Below are 22,257 nucleotides of genomic sequence, written 5' to 3'. Positions count from 1 at the left end.
AGGTGACACAACATGGGACTGACTTGTTTGATCCTGATCTAATTTTTTTCTTGCTGACAGCCTCCATGGCAGGCGACATGGTAGATGGTGGGAGTTAAGAAAGACTTTTCTCCTCTGACCACTGCCTGTTCCTAATGGAACCACTAAAGGTTCACTGCTACTGGTTTTTTTTTTCTCTGCCTCATAGCCTGGCTTACTTCTCAAGAGCCCACCCCCAACCCCACATCCTCTGCTCCTACCAGGGGGCTTTCCCTCATTTTCCATTACCTCCCATTTTCCATTACCTTCCTCCCAGCAGAGTGGGGACTCAATCAATAACCAGGGAAGTCTGTCCCTAGCTCACTACTCTTAAACGAACTCTAACTACAGTGCTTGACACATAGTAGGCACTCAGATGTTAATTGTTGTTGTTGTTACTATTTAACCTCTCTGAGCCTCAATTTTCTCATCTGTAAAATGGGTGTAAATATAGTACCAACCTCCTGGGCTTAATCAATATATAGAAAATGCTTTTAAAAGTATCCAAAACAAAGGAAGTTCTGTATACATCTAATCTGTGACTGTTATGACTACTACTAATGCCTTGAGAGCACACAGAATGTGAGGTGAAAAGAGAAACGTGTGTGTGTTGGGGGTACTTTGGGGGAAAAGAGTTCTGTTTGGGTTATGCATTTGAAATGCCCACTGCGCAGTTGAACATTTAGGCCTGAAGTTTAGCAGGGAGGCAGAGAGGAAATTTTCTCACTTTAACGAATACAGTAAATGCCTGTAAAGCCCCTGGGATGTGAAATGTTACGTAACATACACGATTGTTCCTCCCCTTCAGAAGCTTACCGTTGTAAGAAGGCCAAGTCAAGGGTTCTAGGTCTAAATGTAACATGAGGTAATCTCTAAGTGATACCACAAGGAAGAAGCAAGGTGGTCTGGGCTCAAGAAGGAGGGATTGCCTCTGGCTGGGGCAATCAGGGAAGGCTTCCAAAAGGAAGTGATATTCTCTGATTTAATAATTCTCTGTAGCCTTTCCTTATGACTCTAAGTGCCTGCTGATTTGTCCTGTCTCTGAATGCCCTGAGTGCCTACTTTGTGGTGCCTCATAACAAAGTCATGAGCTTTTCCTAATGCTAAATCAATCTAATTTGAATGACTAGACTTTATTCTGACTTTTCTTTTTGTAAAATGGTGGTAACAGAAGATCAAAGGGGCATAGGTTTTTTTTTCTTTTTTTTCATGTCCTTACTTGGCAAAATAATCTCTGGATTTGGAGGGGAGTGGTCTTCACTGATCTGTTGAGAGCCAGCCATCTGGGAACCTGACACCTTTACCATCTGTAGCGCTTGTGCAGGAGTCTGAACACAAACCTTATCGTCCCGTTACTTCTTTCACGTGAGTTTGGCTGGCCTCTCAGTGGGATCCTTCAGGCAGAATCACTGTCACTCTCTCTTGTTGGGACCCTCTCCCCTTGTGTGCCACACAGAACCGGGCACAGCACGTGTACAGAGCTACTTGTTAAAATGCCTGAACTGAATCACGCGGACCTTGCATCCCCTTGGCTATGAGCAAGTCAGATTCTGTTCTGCCTTGGGTTCAGCATGGGAATCAGGCACTAAAGTCAGGTGATTATTTAGACAACTGGCAGGTAGGTCCCTTATAGCTAGATAACTGGCTGATATGAGGTACTCACTTTAAACTGTTAAGGGTGGTTAGTAGTTTTACATATTACCACTTCCTACAAACATGAATATAACTTCAAGGCCTTAACCCAAAGCAACAAATGATGTGGGCATTTCAATCACTGTGGCAAGGCCAATGGGGAAGATACTGGAAAATTCAGCTTTCTGCAGGCCTCAGCTCATACCATCCAGAGATCGATAGAGTACAGTGTTTAAGAGCTTAGTCTATGGTCAGCCAAGCTAGGGCTCCCGTCCTGGCTCCACTACTTACCAAGAATATGAGCTTGGGCTCAGTCTCATCGTCTATAAAATGGATATGATACTGATATCTGCCTTTAGGGTTGCTGTGAGATGATCTGTGTGAAAATCTGGTACAGTGTCTGGCACACTATAAGAGCTCATTGTATAGTAGTTAATCTATGTTAAGAATAGCTCCTAGTTGCAACTCCTAAGGGACTTGACTTACCTATCAGACTTCACCCCCTACATACACTGAGGGCAAAACTTCCCAAATTGTTCTACAGGTTCAAGGCAATCGCTATTAAAAACCCAGGTTCCTTTTTTGCATAAATTGACAAGAAGATCATAAAATTCACATGAAATGCAATGGAGGCAGAATAGCCAAAACAATTTTGAAAAAGAGTGAAGAATTTAGAAGATTCGTGCTTCTCGATTTCAAAAGTTACTACAGAGCTACTGTAATCAAGACAGTGGGGTACTGGCATGAGGATACACTTACTGATCAATGGAATAGAATTAAGAATCCAAAAATAAACCCTTATATTTATGGTTAGTTGATTTTCAACCAGGGTACCGAAACGATTTAATGGGGAAATAGTAGTCTTTTCAAAAAATGGTGCTGGGACTGATCTTGGGTGGCCTCGGCCTGCACTGGCTTGAAGCAGGATTTCGATTCCCCCGCCAGAGATTGAAGTCAGGACTCAGCAGTGAGAACACTGAATCCAATCATTAGACCATCAGGGACAGTAGCCAGTGACAAGGCCCTGGCCTGTCGGCTTTGCAGAAATGAATTTCCACAAAGAGACGGAAAGTGGTGAAACAAGTGTTTATTAGGAGGAAAAAGAGTACGTGTGAATAGACAAACGGGTAGGCTCAGAGACAGAGTTACACCGCGTGGTAGTTTGAATCACTTACATGGTGCATTTCTTCCGGGTTTCCTGTGGCCAATCACCTCGCTTTGCCTGGCTCTGAGTCTGTATTTGGTTTATCTCAGGGCTCTCCCCTGTGTGCGAGCACACCTCTTAACCAAGATGGATTCTAGCAAAGAGGTCTATGGGTAGGTTGACATCACTTACTATGGGGTGGCACCTCCTCCCTTTTTGACCCCACAAGGAGCCTTTCTGCGCATGTGTAGTAGGGAAGGTCTCCTTGACCTCGAGAATGAGAAATATGTGGTCTCTTTATCTGTTATCTGGGCAGGGCTTAGCTCCTCCTCGCTCCTGCTATTATCTTTGTCTTGGAGTATCTGTCCACAGGGGACGGACTCTAGCTGCTCAGCCTGGGGCCCATCTATCTCCTGCCTCAGGACAAGTAAATATCCACAGGCAAATAAATGAAGTTGGACCCCTTCCTCATACAATATGCAAATCTTAATTTAAAATGGATCAAAGACCTAAGTATAAGAGGTAAAGCTATCAAACTCAGAGACAAACACATAGGTGTAAATCTTTGTGACCTTGGATTGAGTGATGGTTTCTTATATATGGCTGCAACAGCACAAGCAACAAAAGAAAACATAAAATGGACTTCATCAAAACTAAAAACTACTGCTCTAGGCTCTGTACAGTTTGGCCTTTATAGTGCAATCAAGCATACAACACATAGGCACTGCTGTTTTTCCTGCAGTCCCTCTTTGTGAGGCATTCTCGAAATCAACTAGAGATTGATTAAATAAACTCAAATTGGAACTTCAATATGCAAGCAGGAATTAGGATTGTGCTTTCAAAGCTCACAGATGTGTTTGGATTAGATACTACATGGTGGCTTAAGACAAGTTTGTTTTATACTATTCTAATTGCAGTTTGTTCTGCCAGAGTCCATACCGCCCTATACTACTCTTGTCAGGTATAAAAATAGAAAATAAAAACCTGTTCAACTTTAAAATTATTATGTTCAGCCAAATCGAAAATCAGAGCAGAGGCATTGAAAATAAAGGTTGGATGGTCATATCCACTATTAAAAGAAGTTTCACATCTGCATTTTTGCTTTAGGGGAGAGTGATTTCTTGGGTCAGAGTTATTGGGGATACACAAGGAGAACTCCTAGGAGACCATAAAGACGATGGCAAAGTGGTCCAAATATCTGGTTCTGGCAGAAGCTGGGGGACAATACTGTAGAACAGCAAACTACAAATTGCTGCCTGTTTTGTTAATAAAGTTTTATTGGCACACAACTACACCCATTCATTTACATATTACGTATTGCTGAGTTTGTGCTGAAACAGCTGAATTGAGTCTTTGCAAAAGGGACAATATGGTCTGCGAAGTCCCAAATATTTACTATCTGGCCCTTTACAGAAAAAGTTTGCTGACCCCTGCTGTGTAACACCAGTACTACAGTCTGGATATCTCCATTTAGATGTCCCACAGACAAATCTAACTCCGCAAGTATAAAAATGCATGCATCTCCATAAACTTGTTCCAGCTTCAGTGTTCCCACTCTCGATTAATGGCACTACTGTTCACCAATTCACCCAAAAGAGAAGCCTCCCTCCCTTTTACCCTCTCACCCTATATATTACTTCACTTCCCACCCATCACCACATCCTGCCAATTCTACCTCCTCACTATATTTTGAATCTGAGCACATCTCTTCATTTCCACTGCCATTACCTTAGTCTGAGTCACGATCATTTTGTACAACATTGACAACAGCTTTCTAACTGGTCTTCCTGCCCCTAGTTTTGCCCACCCTCTGCCCCCAATCCATTTTCTACTCAATAACCATAAGGATCTTTCTAATGTCTAAATCTGATTCTGGCACATGCATAATGATATATGCAGCTAAGATTTAATGATCCCTTACTATGCGCTACACATAGTTCTAAGTGCTTCATGTATAGTAACTGATCTTAATCCTCACATGAATCCTATATGGTAGATGCTGTTATTAACTCCATTCTTTAGATGAAGACTTTGAAGAACAGAGAGAACCAGTGCAATCTAGATCGTGTCTATAGTCTTAACTACTCTACTATACTGCTCTACACACACACACACACACACACACACACACCTATCATTTATGGCTTCTCATTGCTCTTAAAATGAGTCATACTATTTATAATGGCCAAAGACTATCATTTTTTTTGAGTTGTATAGCCCTTTATTAGCGACTAAAATAGAAGGTATCTGTTGTACAACACGGGTAGTAATTGGCTATAACTGGAGATTTTTATATTCTAATACAGATCATTTATAAATGCAATTTCTTTATTAAAAAGCTTCCACCCTCGGGCTTCCCTGGTGGCGCAGTGGTTGGGAATCCGCCTGTCAGTGCAGGGGACACGGGTTTGAGCCCTGGTCTGGGAGGATCCCACATGCCGAGGAGCAACTAAGCCCGTGCTTCACAACTACTGAGCCTGCGCTCTAGAGCCCGTGCTCCGTAACAAGAGAAGCCACCTCGGTGAGAAGCCTGCGCACCGCAACGAAGAGTTCTTCCCACTCGCCGCAACTAGAGAAAGCCCGCGCAGCAACGAAGACCAACGCAGCCAAAAATAAATAAATAAAGCAATGCAAAAAATACATTTTAAAAAAAAAAAAAAAAAAAAAGCTTCCACCCTCTTTGTTTGTGTACAATTTGCAAAACTATTCTGAAAGTGGAGTATATGTGCAAGAGTCTGCAAGGAGTGCAAATTCAGGATATGGTAAATGCTTCACAAGTTACTTTCCAAAAACTGACTGCCACAGCTGTGCCAAAGACTATCATTTTGATCTTCTGTAACCCCTGCCTACCTCTCCAGCCTCATCTCTTGCCATCCACAGCCTTGCAGTTCAAGCAGCAGTCTCCCCAGACGGCTCTACCTCCCCATACCAGTCACGCTCTTTTTCACCTCCATGCCTTTAGTCATGTTATCCCCGCTACTTTGGCTGTTTACTCTCTTCCCATCTCCTTCACTACACCTAGCCAGCTTCTACACATCCTTTAATGCTCCACTCAGGTCTTACCTGCTCCAGGAAGCCTTTGCAGAGCAGTCTGAATTTGCCCTTCCTTTGTGCTCCCATTACGCCTTGTCTTCCTATCCATTTCCATGCCCTCACTAGACTGTTTCATAACTGTCTTTTTATATATGTGTCTCCCTCACTAGACTGGGTGCTCCCAGTGCTTCTCCCATTGCATCCAAATATTTTGCTTTACCTTCTACTTTTCTATTCTTTTTTTTCTAGGACCTTTTCATCCCAGCCTTTGGCATAAGCTATAATGCCAAGAAGAGTAGAAAGGGACTGTATGGGATTTTGTCTTTTTGTGTGTAAATGTGTGAAAAGGAGGTGTGAGGACATAAGGGGGATCGTGAACATCTTTGGAGAAAATGAGATCACATGATAAAGATTTTAGAGCTTTTTTTGTTTGTTTGTTATCTAGTAATAGTAAACTGCTTTAGGATAGGCTAGTCCCTAAAATGGATAATGGCTCAAACACAATAGAATTATCTCAGTCATGTAACTGTCCAAGACAGATATTCTTGGTCAACATGATAGTTCTCCTCCACATAGTCACAGAAGGACACGGGCTGACAGAAGCCCCTAGGCCACCCTGAGCTACCACACCCCACTCAGCAAGAAAGGGGAGGGAACATGGAGGAGCACACATGGGGGACATATATAGTCCAGGCCTAGAGGTGCCAGTCATCATTTCTCCTCACAGTCCATTATTGAGAACTTGGTCATGTGGCCACACCTCACTGCAAGGGAGCCTGGGAGATGTAGTCCAGCCTGTGCTCAAGGAAGAGAAGAATGGTTTTGGTGGGAAGCTAGTGACCTTCACAGATATACTGACAGTAAAATTGCGCTAGTTTACCTTGGGTGTTAGGTAAATGATGGAAGAATTTTACTTCCTTTGCACTAGTAAGCTGTATGGTGCAGTGCTGTTTAACCTTTCCCATGGGAAGCTGGAGTAATCAGATAGAGGCAATATTTAAAATCATTGCTGACAGTTGAACTCCCTATTGAGCTGCTTACCAGGAAGTAACAGCCGGAGGGTGACTTGCAATGCTGATGACCTCTTAACTATTAATCACTGACACTTTGTAGATTGCCTTTAAGTAAAATCCCAGCTGAGTTAGATACTGTCTTATAATATTGGCCCCCAAATAGCTTTGCCTCCTTTGCATGTCTAGACTAGAGAGCGTGTTAAATAAATGGCAAAGTAGCAACCTGATTCTTTGCTAGCCAACCAAGAGGTGCTCAGAACCAAAAGGGAAAAAAGAAAACATCAAAAAGGGAACTCATTTCCATTCCAAACCACAGCCACAGGCATGAGCTTATTTGCTGCCAGTTTGTGTTTGCCCAAAGTACACATTTGTTGATGACCTCATGTAAGCTAGGGGAATGAGTAAAAGTGAATCCATCTGAAATGAAACATCCCCATGATTCTCTGCTAAGAGGCATGTGCATTCCCAGGAGAACTTTGGAAAACAGCTGCCCAGGCTCTACTCCCCAGGGAGGCTCATTTAGTCAGCCTGTAGTGTGACTTGGGAATTGGGACTTTTTTTCATGTTCCCTGGATGATTCTGATGCAGAGCCAGGTTCGGGGAAGCATCTCTCTAACACAATGGGAGGGGGAATAGGGGGCCATGCCAAAGCACAAACCAGAGTGATTGATTTTGTTTAATGTATGAAACAAATAATCAACCCTAAGGAAGATCTAGTCTCCTAGCTTGACATATAGAGCTGTCTCTGAGGTTAGACCCATGCATGGGAGCCTGGAGATCAGGCCTCCTCTGGGGATTGGCCATGCAGCTGGCTGTAAACTAGGAGAGCTATTATGAATGTAGACTTCCACCTGGACATCCCAGATGCCTGACTTGTTCTCTTCTTTTCCCAGTTTGTGGCCCAGCCCAACTGCCAACAGTTGCTTGCCACTCTGTGGTACGATGGCTTCCCTGGATGGCGGCGGAAACACTGGGTAGTCAAGCTTCTGACGTGCATGACCATTGGGTTCCTGTTTCCCATGCTGTCTATTGCTTATCTGATCTCACCCAGGAGCAACCTTGGGCTGTTCATCAAGAAACCCTTTATCAAGTTTATCTGCCACACAGCGTCATATCTGACCTTCCTCTTCATGCTTCTCCTGGCTTCTCAGCACATCATCAGGACAGACCTCCATGTGCAGGGGCCTCCCCCGACTGTAGTGGAATGGATGATATTGCCTTGGGTTCTCGGTGAGTCAAAGAGACCAGGAGCTATTGCCAGACTGCCTGCTGGTCCTGTCTAAAGAAACTACTGGAATAGGCAGTTGGACTGGCCCTGAACTAGTGCACCTTCCCTCTGTGAAGTGGGGTAGTCCTTTGTTGGGAGTGTCAGAAATGTGGTTCCTTCTTCCCCAGGCCCTGGCCGCTCAGCACCACAGGGTTCACCATGAGATTGACAGTGTACCCAAGGCTTGTTTCAGCTAACCTAACATCATCAAGGACAAGGAAGTTGTCTGTCAGCTGATTTAGAGGGAAAGCCAAGTGTTAAGTCAGGACAGGCTCAGGTAAGCTAGGCAGGGCAAGTGCTGATCAGTCTATTCAATGCCTTCTTTCCCATAACTGGGGTTGGGGGGGAGGGGTGGCACTTGGATCTGCTGCTTTCTTGTGACTACTCCACACAATCCCAGTACTTATTCAGGGTCCACATCCTATTTGGATACTGATTTCACAACCAGGAGGGAAACCTTGGGAAATTCACACAAGTCATGGTTCAAGCAGCATTACCAGAAGCCTCCAGGCATAATTCCATTGCATTGGACCCTCCAATGAATTGCCATCCTCCAAGTCCTTGCTGCTCAAACTGTGGTCCCCAAACCAGCAACGTCAACATCATCTGGGAACCTGTGAGACATGCAGAATCTCAAGTCTCACCCTGGGTCTGTGGAATCAGAATCTGCATGATCCCCGGTAGATTCACACGTATTTTAAAGTCTGAGACTCACTGCTTTAGACCACAGCCACACCTTTTACTGCTTTCTACATTCCAAGGCTAAACAAACATCTATGCCATGAGGCAGAATTCCATGAAACCCACACGCAATGAGAGGAGAGAGGAGAAAAGAGGATTCTAAATTATTCTGGGCCCCATAGCCTAGCTTCAGTCCCAACATCCAGTACTTTGGACCATGGCCAGCTTTTGCTCACCTCAAAACTCATTGAGAAGTTTTCCCTCTAGCACATAGTGGAAACTAAGGACTATGGGATAATATTGACCTAAATAATTCATTGATGAAATTACCCCTACTCTAAAATGGGAAGAGGGTAGAATCAGACGCCCTGAATTGCAACAACATTCCAGTAACTGTGGTAACAATGTAAAAGTGAGTAGTATCCAGAAAATTATAACATATAGGCATCTTTAGGTAAAGCCTATCCTTGGCAAGTTCAAGACAGGGAAGTGAGGTAGTAAAGAAAGAAGAAAGTTATTACTATCTCTAGGGGCTCCACTGACCCCCCAATTCATTCATTGATTTCCTCTTTCTTCATTTGGGGGAATCCTGCTATGATATGATGTCTAGTCTGACGCTGTGAAGAAATAAACCTTTTGCCTCCATTCTTCAGGTTTCATTTGGGGGGAGATTAAGGAAATGTGGGATGGTGGATTTACTGAATACATCCATGATTGGTGGAACCTGATGGATTTTGCAATGAACTCACTCTACCTGGCAACTATTTCCTTGAAGATCGTGGCCTATGTCAAGGTAACTTGGAATGTTGGCCATTTTTCTTAAACAATGATTTTGGTTACATTAAGCTTTAGCTTTGGGAGCATAAAAAGTTTAGGAGGAAAGTGCTGATGACAGTTCAGTCCATGTGGAAAAGTACCATAAAACGGACATTCTTTCAATGGTTTGTAAGCAGTGTCCACCTAACCAAAGAAAGTGGAGAATGGAGCAATTTGCAAATGAAATCTTAGCTTCTTCAACTCTGACGGTCATCCATCTCAATTAGTGTTTACGTCCTCTCTACAATGTCCTCACCAAGAAGATGGCCCACTGATGCTTGCACAGGGCAGAGACTAGGAAATTCACTGAGTTTCCAGAAGCCTCTCTCAATACGTGTCACTTCATTAAAAAGTTCTACTTTGTATTTTTCTAATATTATTCTCCCTGTGACACATCCATTAGTAATCCTTCCTCCCTGTAGGGTCAAACGGAACGAGGCTGTTCCTTCTCCATAAAGTGCTCCCAATATGAAGTCATCTCTCCCTAACCTGCTGAGCTGTCTCTTCTCAGAGCTAAATATTCACACTTCCCTCAAGTGTTCTTCATTGGATAGGGAGCAGAACCCTAGAATCACATCACTTCCACCACCAGGATGATCATTCAAGCTGTTATGAATCCCGCCTTTCGAGTATCACCCAATCTATATCTCTCTATGAATCTAGATAACACACACACACACACACACACACACACACGCACACCCCACCTTGATGTTGTCCCTGCACAATGTACAGCCTGAATTATCCTGAAAAATAGCTTCATGTCCAACACCTCATGCTGGGTAGTCACAGGCTCTGAGTTCGAGTTTGGTGCTCATTAGATAATGGAATGGCTGTGCTCCCTATACCCTGAATTGAACTGCTCCAGTGTGAGAAAGGCTGACAATCCCATCTCCAAGATTGTCTAGTCAGTCATGCTTTTTGGCACTAAATCCCACATGAAGGAGTTTTAGAATGGGAATATGGCTGTCCCCCAAATCGCCAACTTAGTTTATTTTTATATCCCTAATATGCATACTGCATAAATTTTAAGACCTTTGGAGTTAGTTACATGGAGCGTGAATATTGAATGCAGTCCTGAAACATTTTTGAAAGCCTAAGAGTATGCTTTCACTTGTGGTGATCGTTTAACACATACTTACAACTTCGTTACAAGAAAAAGCTGGTAAGGAAAATGTTTGAATCTCTGGTTAATGTGCCTGGATGAAATCCATGTCATTCTGGCACTCTGCTGACTAAGTAACACTGTTTGCCTAAAAAAAAAAAATTCTTCCTTTGGCAGTGGTATTTATATCCTGAAGGGACAATAAATTATCAATCTAGAAATTGGTGGGTTCTGCTTAAACAGGAAAGTTTAGAATAAATGATCAAAAGGATTAACCCTTGGGGATGTGAAAATGTGTCAACGGATGCCCAGCATTAGTTAATCACATAACCTGTCCAATTTCACTGGCAAGCCTTCCAAGGACCAGATACTTCCCCACCATAGACTGTAAGGATAAATCAGCTCTACTAAGCTGAGTAAATGCCCCTCAACTGACATTTAACCCAAAAAAAGACATTTGCCGAGAAGTTAGAGTCCTTCTCAAGAAAGGAGAATTTACAAAGCAAGACATTCCACATGCAGACTGGATTTGCATTGAGAAATTATCAATCGGCAGTCTGGTCCACTCTTGCACAGAGGCACACCAGTCTGAAATGACCTTCTCCAAGTAGGCTGAGCCAACCTCTATGAGGTAAAGACACAGGGCTGGTCCCCAGGCCCTTTGAAAAATTTCAAATCACCATTGTACTGAGGCAGTACAGAAGCACCATGGCATAAACTGGCCTTAAGAAAATCCTTCATTAGAGTGAAAAACTAGTCAACAGTATATATACTCCACTTCACATTATTTTGCTTTTGAGTTCACCCCCCTTTGAAAAGCATAGAGGCCAATTTTCAAGCTGCATTCCATCACAAAGAACATAAGAAAATTCACCTGCCTCCCAATATCACTAACTCAAGAGTCAGGAAACGTAAATGTAATCCCTGCTCTGATATTTATAAGCTAGATTAGCTGGATTACCACAGGCCATCCGTCTACCTCTCTGAGCCTCAGACACTGCCTCTGAAAAATAAAACTGGACTACATCAGTGGATTTCAAGCTTTGAATTGTTTTCCATGGAACCACATCTTGAAATTAAAACTTATGCAGAACTTCAATACATTAAGGAGCTCAAAGGAATGAATTTGAATCGAGGAATGAATCTTCCAGGCCTCCTCTTTGGTTTCCACAGTAGCCACCAGGTGCTTCCACTGAACCCTCAGGCTTGAAGGAACACAATTTGAAAACCATTTGCGTTTGATCAGGGGTCAGCAAACTATGATCTGCAGGCCAAATTGGGGCCACTACCACATCTGTGTGTTTATGTATTGCCTGTTAGTTCTAGAAGGAAAGAGTTGAGTAGTTGCCACAGGGACCATATAGTCCACAAAGCCCAAAATATGTACTATCTGGCCCTTGTCAGAAAAAGTCTGCTGACCTCTACGTAGGCTAAACGAGCTCCAAGTTTATTCCCTGCTATCATATTCTATAATATCTTTTCCCAAAAATATACATGAAAGCATAGATTTTCCACGAGAATCACCTTTCACACTTTTGACTGTCCTGCAAATCCAAGCTCACCAGCCAATGGGCAGAAGACTTCCCTGTGGTTACAGGTGTGCCTGTGGAGAGAGAAAACCCTAAATTATGAACTATGCATGTTCCAGTTGAGAGTACCTAGTTTTAAAATATAGGTCTGTTTTGTTATCAGCAAAGAATCTGCATCTTTCACATAGACCACCAAACCTGTAAAGGCCTATCTAACATATGTGCTGTGATATCAACTATCATATATGTAATATTTAACGGAAATAGTGCTAGACTGAGTGTGCAGAGACCTGAGTTTTGGTCCTGGCTCTGCCACCAACTTGCTGTGTGACCTTAAGCAACTCACTCTGCCTCTCTGGATTTCAGCTCCTTCACTTGTAAAACAGGCATAACAATGTCCACCCCTCACAACGATGCAGCAAATGTTTTCTTTAGAAAGAAAAACAGAGAGATACAAGATTTGGCCAAGTGTGTGTAAGACCAATTGGCCACCCCAAGTCTATTTGAAACAGAAGCAAGTTTTCTCCAAACTCCTCTGACAGTGAAGAATATTGGATACACACAATGATTTTAACAACACCAGTTTCCTCAGTTGTTGGAAGCAAAGCACATTTTAGAAATGCTAACAATATAATTTGGCCCTCGATGCAACATTTTCTCAGGAAAGTTGTTTACATTTAGTCCTGAGAAATTGTGATATTTAGATGAGTGCTCAAGGCAATATGCTTCAGATTGAAATCCAGGCAAAATCTACTTCTGTCTTGGGGAAGGTAAAAAGCAATTTCTTATATTTCCATAACACCTCCCCTTATGGAGTACACAGACGTTCACATATGGATACATAATCGCAGACATGTGCAGTGGGTAGGAGTAGATATTCTCCTCATTCTCTGGTGAAATTGAGAGAGAGAGAGAGGCAGTTTTAAGCGACAGAGCCCAAATTGGAGCTCAGGTCTCACGTCGAAGCCACCTTTCCACAAGGCGACCTCTAATGTTCCAGGAGCTGAAAGCTCAGGCAAGACTGAAAACTGGGCAGCCAACCCCAGAAACCCTGGCTCTTCCCCTTCTTCAACCCCCTGGTTCTTCATTTGTGCTAGAGGGACACTGCAACTTGTAAGACTGTCAAAGGAACAATAAAATACATCCATACACCACTGTGCGGGCAGTACTAAATTTACTACCTGGAAGGTTGACGTGCCATTTGTAATAGTATGGGAGAAAAGAGTATTGGCAGAAAACTCTGAGTAATGGCCCTCTAAGGATGCTCTATCAGCCCCAAACTGCAGTCAGCAGGGAAGTCAAGATGAGCACTGCACACTGAGGAGACTGAACCTGACGCTTGTCCTTCAGTAACTAAAAGTCGTCTGCAGTGCTCAGAACAAAATGGGGGATTGGGTAGGAAAGTTGATTTGAAATCTCAGTAGGAAGCAGAGTAATTTGGGCATACCTGTGGCTCTGTTCCAGGGACACTTCTCAACAATCTGGTCAACTCACACTTCAAAAATGTCTGTTGATAAACTACAGGTGGTTACTCCAGATAACTGCTCTGAAATTCATTTTTCTACATCTATGTGCTGGGTATATATTTCGATGAGAGTGGGAGGGAGAGCGTTATTAGCATCATGCATTGATTGGGTGGGAAAAAAAGACAAATAGTGCCAATGACGGGAGGAGCTGTTGTATAAATGAATGCTTGATGCTTACTTTCGTGGCTTTATTTGGGTGCAGAAGGGAGGAAAGGGGAAAGTTTTCTAAATGCTCGCTGTACCTCTCATCTTGTGCACTTGTTGTTTCTTCCAGTATAATGGTTCTCGTCCAAGGGAAGAATGGGAAATGTGGCACCCGACTCTGATTGCAGAAGCTCTCTTTGCGATATCCAACATTTTAAGTTCGTTGCGTCTCATATCCCTCTTCACAGCCAACTCCCACTTAGGGCCTCTGCAGATCTCTTTGGGGCGCATGTTGCTTGATATCCTCAAATTCCTCTTTATCTACTGCCTGGTACTGCTGGCTTTTGCTAATGGATTGAACCAGCTTTACTTTTATTATGAGACCAGAGCAATCGATGAGCCCAACAACTGCAAGGGGATCCGATGCGAGAAACAGAACAATGCCTTCTCCACGTAAGACTCCCCCCTTTCCTCTTCTGCCTTTTGTCTGCTTTCTCCTTCTTTGCCCTATTTTCCGTCCACAGCTTCATCACTGCCCCTTGACAGTGCATGCAGAGCTCACTTATGGATCAACCCGAAGGGTCTGAAGTGGAGGAAGGTTCTTCCCTCCCTACAGGGGACTAGGACAGGAAGTAGAGTTAGGTGAGGGAGGAAAGACACAAACACACAGGGGCTCCCAGGAACTCATCTAAAGGGTTAGTTCTGAACTATTTTGGTCACATCCCATATTTTTAAAGGAATTCATGGGAAGGGGTAAATAATTCCTCGCTCAAAAAAGCATCACTAACCAAGGAAATGAAATGGCAAGGCTATACCTCTCAAGTGATTGCCAAAGCTAATGTAACTGTTCTGAATCAAGAACAAAGAAAAAGGGAGACTGCAAAATTATCTGAATGCACCTTGTGATATTGTGATTAATAATAAGAAATATGTATTTGCTCTTTGTCCCCATTTCTGGCACAGAGCTCCTAAAAGCCTTGGAATTTCCTAAGTGATGAGAACAACAAAGGTGTCTTTGGCTGTGTTAACAAAGTGACATTTGGACCTCACCTAAGGATGTGGGCCGGTTACCCCCATGTGATTAGAGGGTTGGAACTTTCAGTCTCACCCCTCCACCTTCAAAGGAGGGGAGAGGGACTGGAAATTGAGTTCAATCACCAATGGCCAATGATTTAATCAACCGTGACTATGTAATGAACTCTCCATAAAAACCCAAAAGGACAGGGTTCGGAGAGCTTCCAGGTTGGTGAGCATGTGGAGATATGGGGAGAGCAGGTGATCAGAGAGGGCAGGGAAGCTCTGCAACCCCGCACATACCTTGCCATATGCATGTTCTATCTGGCTGTTCCTGAGTTGTATCCTTTTATAATAAACCAGTAATCTAGTCATTTAAATGTTTCTCTGAGTTTTGTGAGGTACTCAAAGCCAAGGAGAGGGCTGTGGGAAGCTCTGATCTATAGCCAGCTGGTCAGAAGCACAGGAGACAACCTGGACTTGTAATTAGCATCTGGGAATGGGGGAAAGGGGAGCAGTCTTGTGGGACTGAGCTCTTAATCCATGGAATCTGATGTTATCTCCCAGGAGTGTCAGAATTGAGTTGACTTGTAGGACACCCAACTGGTGTCAGAGAATTGTTGATATGGGGGGAAAATATCTCCCCATACCCACAGGTTGGAATTGAGTTAAGACCGCTTAGGTGGTGTCAGAGCAATGGGATTTGCTAGAACAGCCCTGGCTCATGGAAACATGTGGTTTGGGAAGAGAAAAATAAGTAAAAGGGCAGGGGGATGACGAATCTTTGATTCCTAGATGCAGAAGAGACAGGCTAAAAGTAAGATGAGAGTCAGCTCAACTTCTGGGGTTAAATCAAGGTTTAAGGTGGGCCAAAAGGCACCAAGCAGTGACTGGAAATGTCTCATTTTCCCACTTGGGACACAGGAGACAGCTCATGACTCTCTGTCCATGAGTCCACTGCCTCTGGACCTATGGAACCCCTGTGCCTTTTCTTTGTAAACCCAACACCTACTTCTCTAGGACCTTTAAGCTTCCAGAATGGCTTTTATTTCCTCACAAATCACTGTTAGGGGAAGCAGACAAGAGAAAGAAAATAAGCACATGTCAGGAAACGTGTTGGGTTCCAGGAGCAGCCCTGAGCTTACCCCAGACTCAGTGTCCTACACCTTGTCCATCTCCAGCCCCTGTTCTGGAGAGTGCCAGTCATCTGGTAATCACAGCAATTACCCCAAGGTTGTAAGAGATTCTTAGTCATTAAATTGAGATACAATTTTCCCCCTTAACTCTATAAACTAGGGCAGATCAATGGACTCAGACATTCTTGAAATGTGTTAAATAACAAATGCCAGGGGGAAAAGAAGGGTTTCTGCCTGACCCCAAGTTGCACCAATAGAGAGGGGAAAAAGCAATGCAATGTAGCCTACCCTTATTATTTGCCTCTAGCAGCATTTCCTAAAATGGATGACGAATAACCAAAGTTCACAGGGATATGAATAGATGTGAAAACAAGATCTCTGATCAAGTGAGTTTTGGAAATGCTGGGACAAATTTAAGAAGGTTTGTCCACTGCAGGGCTTCTCAGAGATTTTCCATTGTGAATCTACAGTAAAGGGAGAGGTTTACCCAAATGTATTCACCAAGATGCTATTCCCGTGAATAAAGTTTGGAAAATGTTGACTCGCCCCGTTGCCCATTTTATAGCACCCACCCCCTCCACTAGGCCACACTGCCTCCCTCTCCTCCCAGAACTCAGGGCAAAATCTTGGATGGGGAAACCAGACTTACGTGAAAGGGGAAAAGAGGCCAAAATGGGATGACAAAGAGATAGTGCTATTTTGGTGAAGCCAACCAGGAGTGGACAAAGGCAACTGGTCACCTCGCTAGTGCCTCTTGACTAGGAACTGCTTCCTCTCCTGCATTAGTCTAGAGACAGAACTCACGTCAACCTGTTTTCAATACAAAGAGCAATTCTGTAGTGGCTTGAGCACCAGGAGACTGTATCTGTTCCCATCAAAGCATTCGACAGAATTGCACACCTGAATGCAAGGTGCCTTCCGGGAGGCCAGGTCCCTGCCAATTACCCTCTCACGTGAACTCTGCTGAGGAAGTTTATGAAATGCCTCCTTGTAAGTCTGTAGTGATTATTAACACCCCTGTTGCCAACTGACATTTGCTCTCATCACTTGCCCAGCAGGGACAATTGACAAGAATGGGCACCTGTCGTACATGAAGTTATACCTTGGGGTGTCAGGTATAAAGAAGCATTGTCATGCTGGGGGCAAATCAGCAGTAATGTTACCTTAACTTCCCTTCTAGGTGTTGATTTCTTTCTTCCTCCACGGAAGTCTGACTCAGATTTATGTTTTCCTTTAAATGCCTCAACTCAGGCATTTATAATACCTGCTAAAATACATGCTACTTAGGGCGTCAGAAAGACTCTGTTTTTAGAGAAGGGGAAAAGGGAGCTTGTTAACAGATCTGACGTAAACTATGGCATCTGCTTGCTGTCACCCTTTTCCTTCTGATTCTCCAGAGATGTCATTGCTATTCTTCAGCTTAAAAAAGAAAAATTTTCCTGGGCACAGAATTCAGGGGGACCTTGTTATCCTTGCTGACAACCACATGACAGTACTGTTGGTGGTTTGAGTTCAGTATTCAATACTGGCAGTACCTGGCCTTCATCCACTGTTGAGAGCAATTGGGAAGGCATCCTTCTGCGGGCACGGGGCTTGGGAAGAAACAGGGCGGAAGTGGCAAAAAGCTAACTTGGTGGTCCTGTTTCTCCTTCTGAGGTCCTGACCCTCAACTCCAGATGCCTCCTGAACACACCTGGCTGTGCCTCAGGCCTCTCAAACACAACATCCACAACTAAATTCCTTATCTCTATATCCCCACCCCAAACCCACTTCCCTCTTAATTCCTCATCTCATTCAATGATACCAGGCAGACTTCTAGGAGTCATCTGGGACTCTCCCCCTCTCCCCCAAGCAACACATCCTGTCTCACACTCAGCCCTGTCAGTTCTACTTCCTAAATATCTCTTAAATCCATCCTCTGTACACACACACACCCCCCCCACTGTCTGGGTTCAGGCCTAAACCATCTCTCCCCAAAACTGCTGGGTCTTAAGTGGTCTTAAGTGGTCTCCCTGCCTCCAGTCTTGTCTCCCCCGCAAACAATTTCCCACCCACCACACAGAAGTTTCTAAATACTAGTCTTATCTTGTCGCCCCCTGGTCTCATGCCTGCCTGGTATCTGTATATTCTCCAGCAGAAAATTCTCCTCTTTCCTATAGTTCACAGGGCCTGGGAATCTGGACCCCGCCTCTCACGCCTCTCACTCCTCTCACTCCTCTCCTCCATAGTCAACATCTTGCTCTTCCCAATTTCAGGAGAGCATCTCGGCCCTACAGGCCTTTGCATATGACACGCCACTCCCTCTGCCTGGAATGCCCATCCCTACCTGGCCAGCCTGGACAACTCTCATGCATCCTTCAAGCATCTGCCAAAGCCTCACCTGCTGTTTTAAGCCTTTTCTTACCCACTCCAACCCCACTCTCAGATACAGTCTCCTTCTGTGTCTCCCATGGCATTCTAAGTCCATCTCCATTATAATAGATAACCTATAATAATAAAGGTACTAGTAATAATAATGATGTAGTAGATAACATATTTTAGTCATTTGTTGTCTCTTACCCACCAGACTGAGACCCCCATTTTAGAGGCCTTGCTCCTACCATAGACATAAAGGGGTTCAACATGTCCATTGAACAACTGAATGAAAGGATGAATTCTAGTAGCAATCCTATCTTTAGTTCTAGAAGATTCACTTCTGCTTCTGCTCCCCTCACATGGCTGAAGTATCTAGCCAGCTCTGTCACTCTACTGATCCACTTTGAACTTGCTGTCAGAGAAAACCCTTGGCCTTTCTCCTACCTCCCTCATCCTGTATGTGGGCACTTGGCCAGAGAACAAAGCTCTACATTGATCCCTAGTAAACTTCATCTTGTTAGTTCCAGCCCCTTGCTCCAAGCTGTTGAAATCTTGCTGAATCTTGATTCTGTCGTCCACTCTATTAGCTGTCTCTCCCAGTCTTGTATCGTCTGAAGATCTAAAAAGCTTGCCACCTATTCTCATCCAAAGCATTGATAAAACTGTCATTTAGGCTTGGTATTCGCTGGGTGGAATATTGGGTGGCTATTAAAATTACATTTATGAAATGTGTGATTTTTAACACATTTTTGACCGGAGACATATTACGGCCCCAGGTGTTAGTTTCTGCAAAAATCCCCCGGTCAATAATGTGTTAAAAACACAAAAATTGTACACACACTGATTGCAACTAACATAGCTGCAACTAGATATGCAAATGAGTGACCATCTATAAAGGCAATAAAGAAACGTGAAACAACAAGGTTGGATTTAGGTGGGAGGTTAATAAAAGTCATAAAAATAGCATATTTGCTGAGTGCTAGGTCCAGGCACTATTTAAAAAATGAGCCTGACATGAATTAACTCATTTAATCCTCACAATCATGCTCTGAGGTAGGCACTATTATTATTGCCCATTTTACAGATTGAGAAATTAGGGTACAAAGCAGTTAAGCAGACTGCTCCCAGTCACAAAGATGACAGTGACAGAGTCAGGATTTCAATCCAGGCATACAAGTTTCAGTCTGTGCTTGTATCCAGGGGTGCAAGTGTGAGACTGATTTTGTAAAGGTATGCAAAATTAGTTGTGTGAAGTTGCAATAATCATGAATACAAGTAAAGCTGAAGAGGACAGAGCCATGACCTAGCAAGTCACTTGGGACCTCCTTGTAGACCATCATCATTCATTTGTGGCTATTCCTACTTAACCAATGGTGATTTCTCTACCCAACATTCAGCCCATATTTTCCCATCTTATTCATATGGATACAAACTCAGTCCCCATCAAAGGCTCTTCTTTTTGTTCTGACCAGGTTTTAAAGGTCCTTATTGAGTATCTTCACTTTTTCTCCTAATTTCAGTTCATAGCCTTCCTGCTGTTGTTATCACGGGAAGGGTGCCACTCATTTATACTTTCCTTACTTATGTGCTTCTATAATCTTTTATAGATTTATTCAACATTTACTCAGCAACTCCTATGTGCCAGGCAATGAGGATACTGAGTAAATGGCACCCTTATCCTCAAGAAGTTCATAGTCTGATGGAGAACACAAATGAGCAATTAGAATAGCTGCATTTTTAATGCTTACTATATGCTGAGCACTGTGCTGAGTGTGTTACATGCAGTACTTTATGTGATTTTTTTTTTTAAAAAAAAAAGGTGGCTAAGTGTTTGGACTCCAGAGTCAGAAGAGCTGGGTATAAATCCTACCTCTGCCATTTTCTGCCTGTGTGACCACTCTGTGCCTCAGTTTCTCACCTAAAAAAAAAGAATAGTAGCTACTTCATAGGGTTATTTTGAGAATCAAATATTACAATGTGTGCCTGGCACATAGTAAGAGCACAATAAATGATAACAGTTAGTATTTATCCTACAAATGACCATTTTAGAGATGAGGAAACTTGAAGTTTAAAGAGGCTGTGCCACTTTCCCAAAGTCATATGGTTAATAAGTAAAGGTGTCTAAAGTTTGCTCTTAGCCACTCACCTCTCTTGCCTCTTCAGCATGACATGTGCCTTTATGGACTAAGGCTGGGCTGCTATGGGAGAATAAAAGAGGATCATCTAACCCCACTTTGTAGGAAAGGAGTCAGGGGAAACTTCTAGAGGAGGTGGGGCTTCAGCTGAGCCTGGCAGGTCAAACAAGAGTTGGGCAGAGAAAGAGACAGGACAGAAGTAGAGACTAGAGGTTGGGAGTAGGGTGGGAGCACTCCAACCAGAGTTAGAAGCTTGTCAAAGGCAGGATGAAATGAGAAATTGCAGGTCTGGGGAACTGCAAAATGGGTAGGGATAACCAAAGAGATGACCATGCCTTTGCTCCATGTGTGTTATCAGCACAACTTGTGAAAGGATGATGGCACTGCTTTCTCCCAAGGAGCCTTTCTCTTCTGGTACATCCTCCAGTTCTTCACTGGTCAGAATGAAGTCCAGAGGGGTAAATCTTCTCCATACTCCTGTTACCTTTTTTTTCTTTTTTTAATATTTAGTTGTTTATTTTAGTTTTGGCTGCATTGGGTCTTCATTGCTGCCTGCTGGCTTTCTCTAGTTGCGGTTAACAGGGGTTACTCTTCGTTGTGGTGCGCGGGCTTCTCATTGCAGTGGCTTCTCTTGTTGCAGAGCACGGGCTCTAGGCGTGCTGGCCTCAGTAGTTTTGGCTCGCGGGCTCTAGAGCGCAGGCTCAGTAGTTGTGGTGCATGGGCTTAGTTGCTTTGCGGCTTCTGGGATCTTCCCGGACCAGGGCTCGAACCCATGTCCCCTGCATTGGCAGGCAGATTCTTAACCACTGCACCACCAGGGAAGTCCCTCCTGCTACCTTTTGAATGATTAAGTCCTCATCTCAAAGACAAGACTTTCAGCAAGGGACATGAGAACTACAGTTCCCATCTCTATTCTACTGAGCAGCTCTTAGCTTTGTGATCTATTTATGGATGGCTCCCAACATGCACAAATCCCCCTTAACCAGATGGTATGGATTTGTCTTCCCAACAGTTAATATCAAGTCTTCTTGAATCTTTGTATCTTCACTTTGTGCCCCGTGTTGAGCTAGCAAGTTCCATATGTTTGCTGACTCTCCGCTAAATAAAAATGGACTGATTGTTTTCTCTCAGGTCATCTCCTTTAAAATCAAAATAATATTCCTTTGGCATTAGGATCTGCATTTTGGTCAACAAGTCTTTCCATCACTGTGATAATTGTATTATGGACCCGACCACCAAGTACCCCTAGGTAATGGCCCTTTCCCTGTGAATTCAACTGAGTCTAGAAGCCTAGAAGACAGAGCTTCCTATAGATGTCTCATCAGATGCACTTATCTACCCCAAAAGTCAGTCACTCATTTTATCCGGGCATGCCTTTCAATAAACCAGGTTCTCCTAATGGCCAGACCATGTTGTGACATTTTGTGCCTCATGTCAAGGGCATTCTCACTATCAACCGCCAAAACTGAGGAACAATCTTTACCTCTTTTCTTATCTCTTGTACAGTTATATCTATAGGGTCTCCCTAACTAGAATATCACCACAGCTTAGGGCAGATTTTAAATGCCCGGACTTTCACTTTTAGGAATCTTTGTATCAGTCATTGGAATGGCTAGTATTAAACTCTACACTCAAGCATTAACCATTGCAATTTTCATTGTTACGGGGCTGGGGGTGAAGGAGTGTAACATCATCCATTCTGGAGAAGC

At 43.5% G+C, this 22,257-nt stretch overlaps 1 protein-coding gene across 1 annotated transcript in view; it reads left to right on the top strand.

The window, feature by feature from the left end:
- Nucleotides 1–22,257, top strand: part of TRPC5 (transient receptor potential cation channel subfamily C member 5) — a gene marked incomplete at both ends in the record, with an annotated part of 136,603 nt that overhangs the window by 72,726 nt on the left and 41,620 nt on the right. Inside the window, 3 exons of the mRNA XM_079727771.1 lie at nucleotides 7,734–8,070; nucleotides 9,442–9,581; nucleotides 14,039–14,361. Coding sequence (XP_079583897.1) covers nucleotides 7,734–8,070; nucleotides 9,442–9,581; nucleotides 14,039–14,361 — 800 coding nt within the window. The remainder of the gene's footprint in view (nucleotides 1–7,733; nucleotides 8,071–9,441; nucleotides 9,582–14,038; nucleotides 14,362–22,257) is intronic.

Source organism: Hyperoodon ampullatus (genome assembly GCF_949752795.1).
Source record: "Hyperoodon ampullatus genome assembly, chromosome: X".
Classification (NCBI taxonomy): Eukaryota; Metazoa; Chordata; class Mammalia; order Artiodactyla; family Ziphiidae; genus Hyperoodon; species Hyperoodon ampullatus.
Note: the sequence above shows the minus strand (reverse complement) of the source record. Positions and strands in the feature narration are given on the sequence as shown.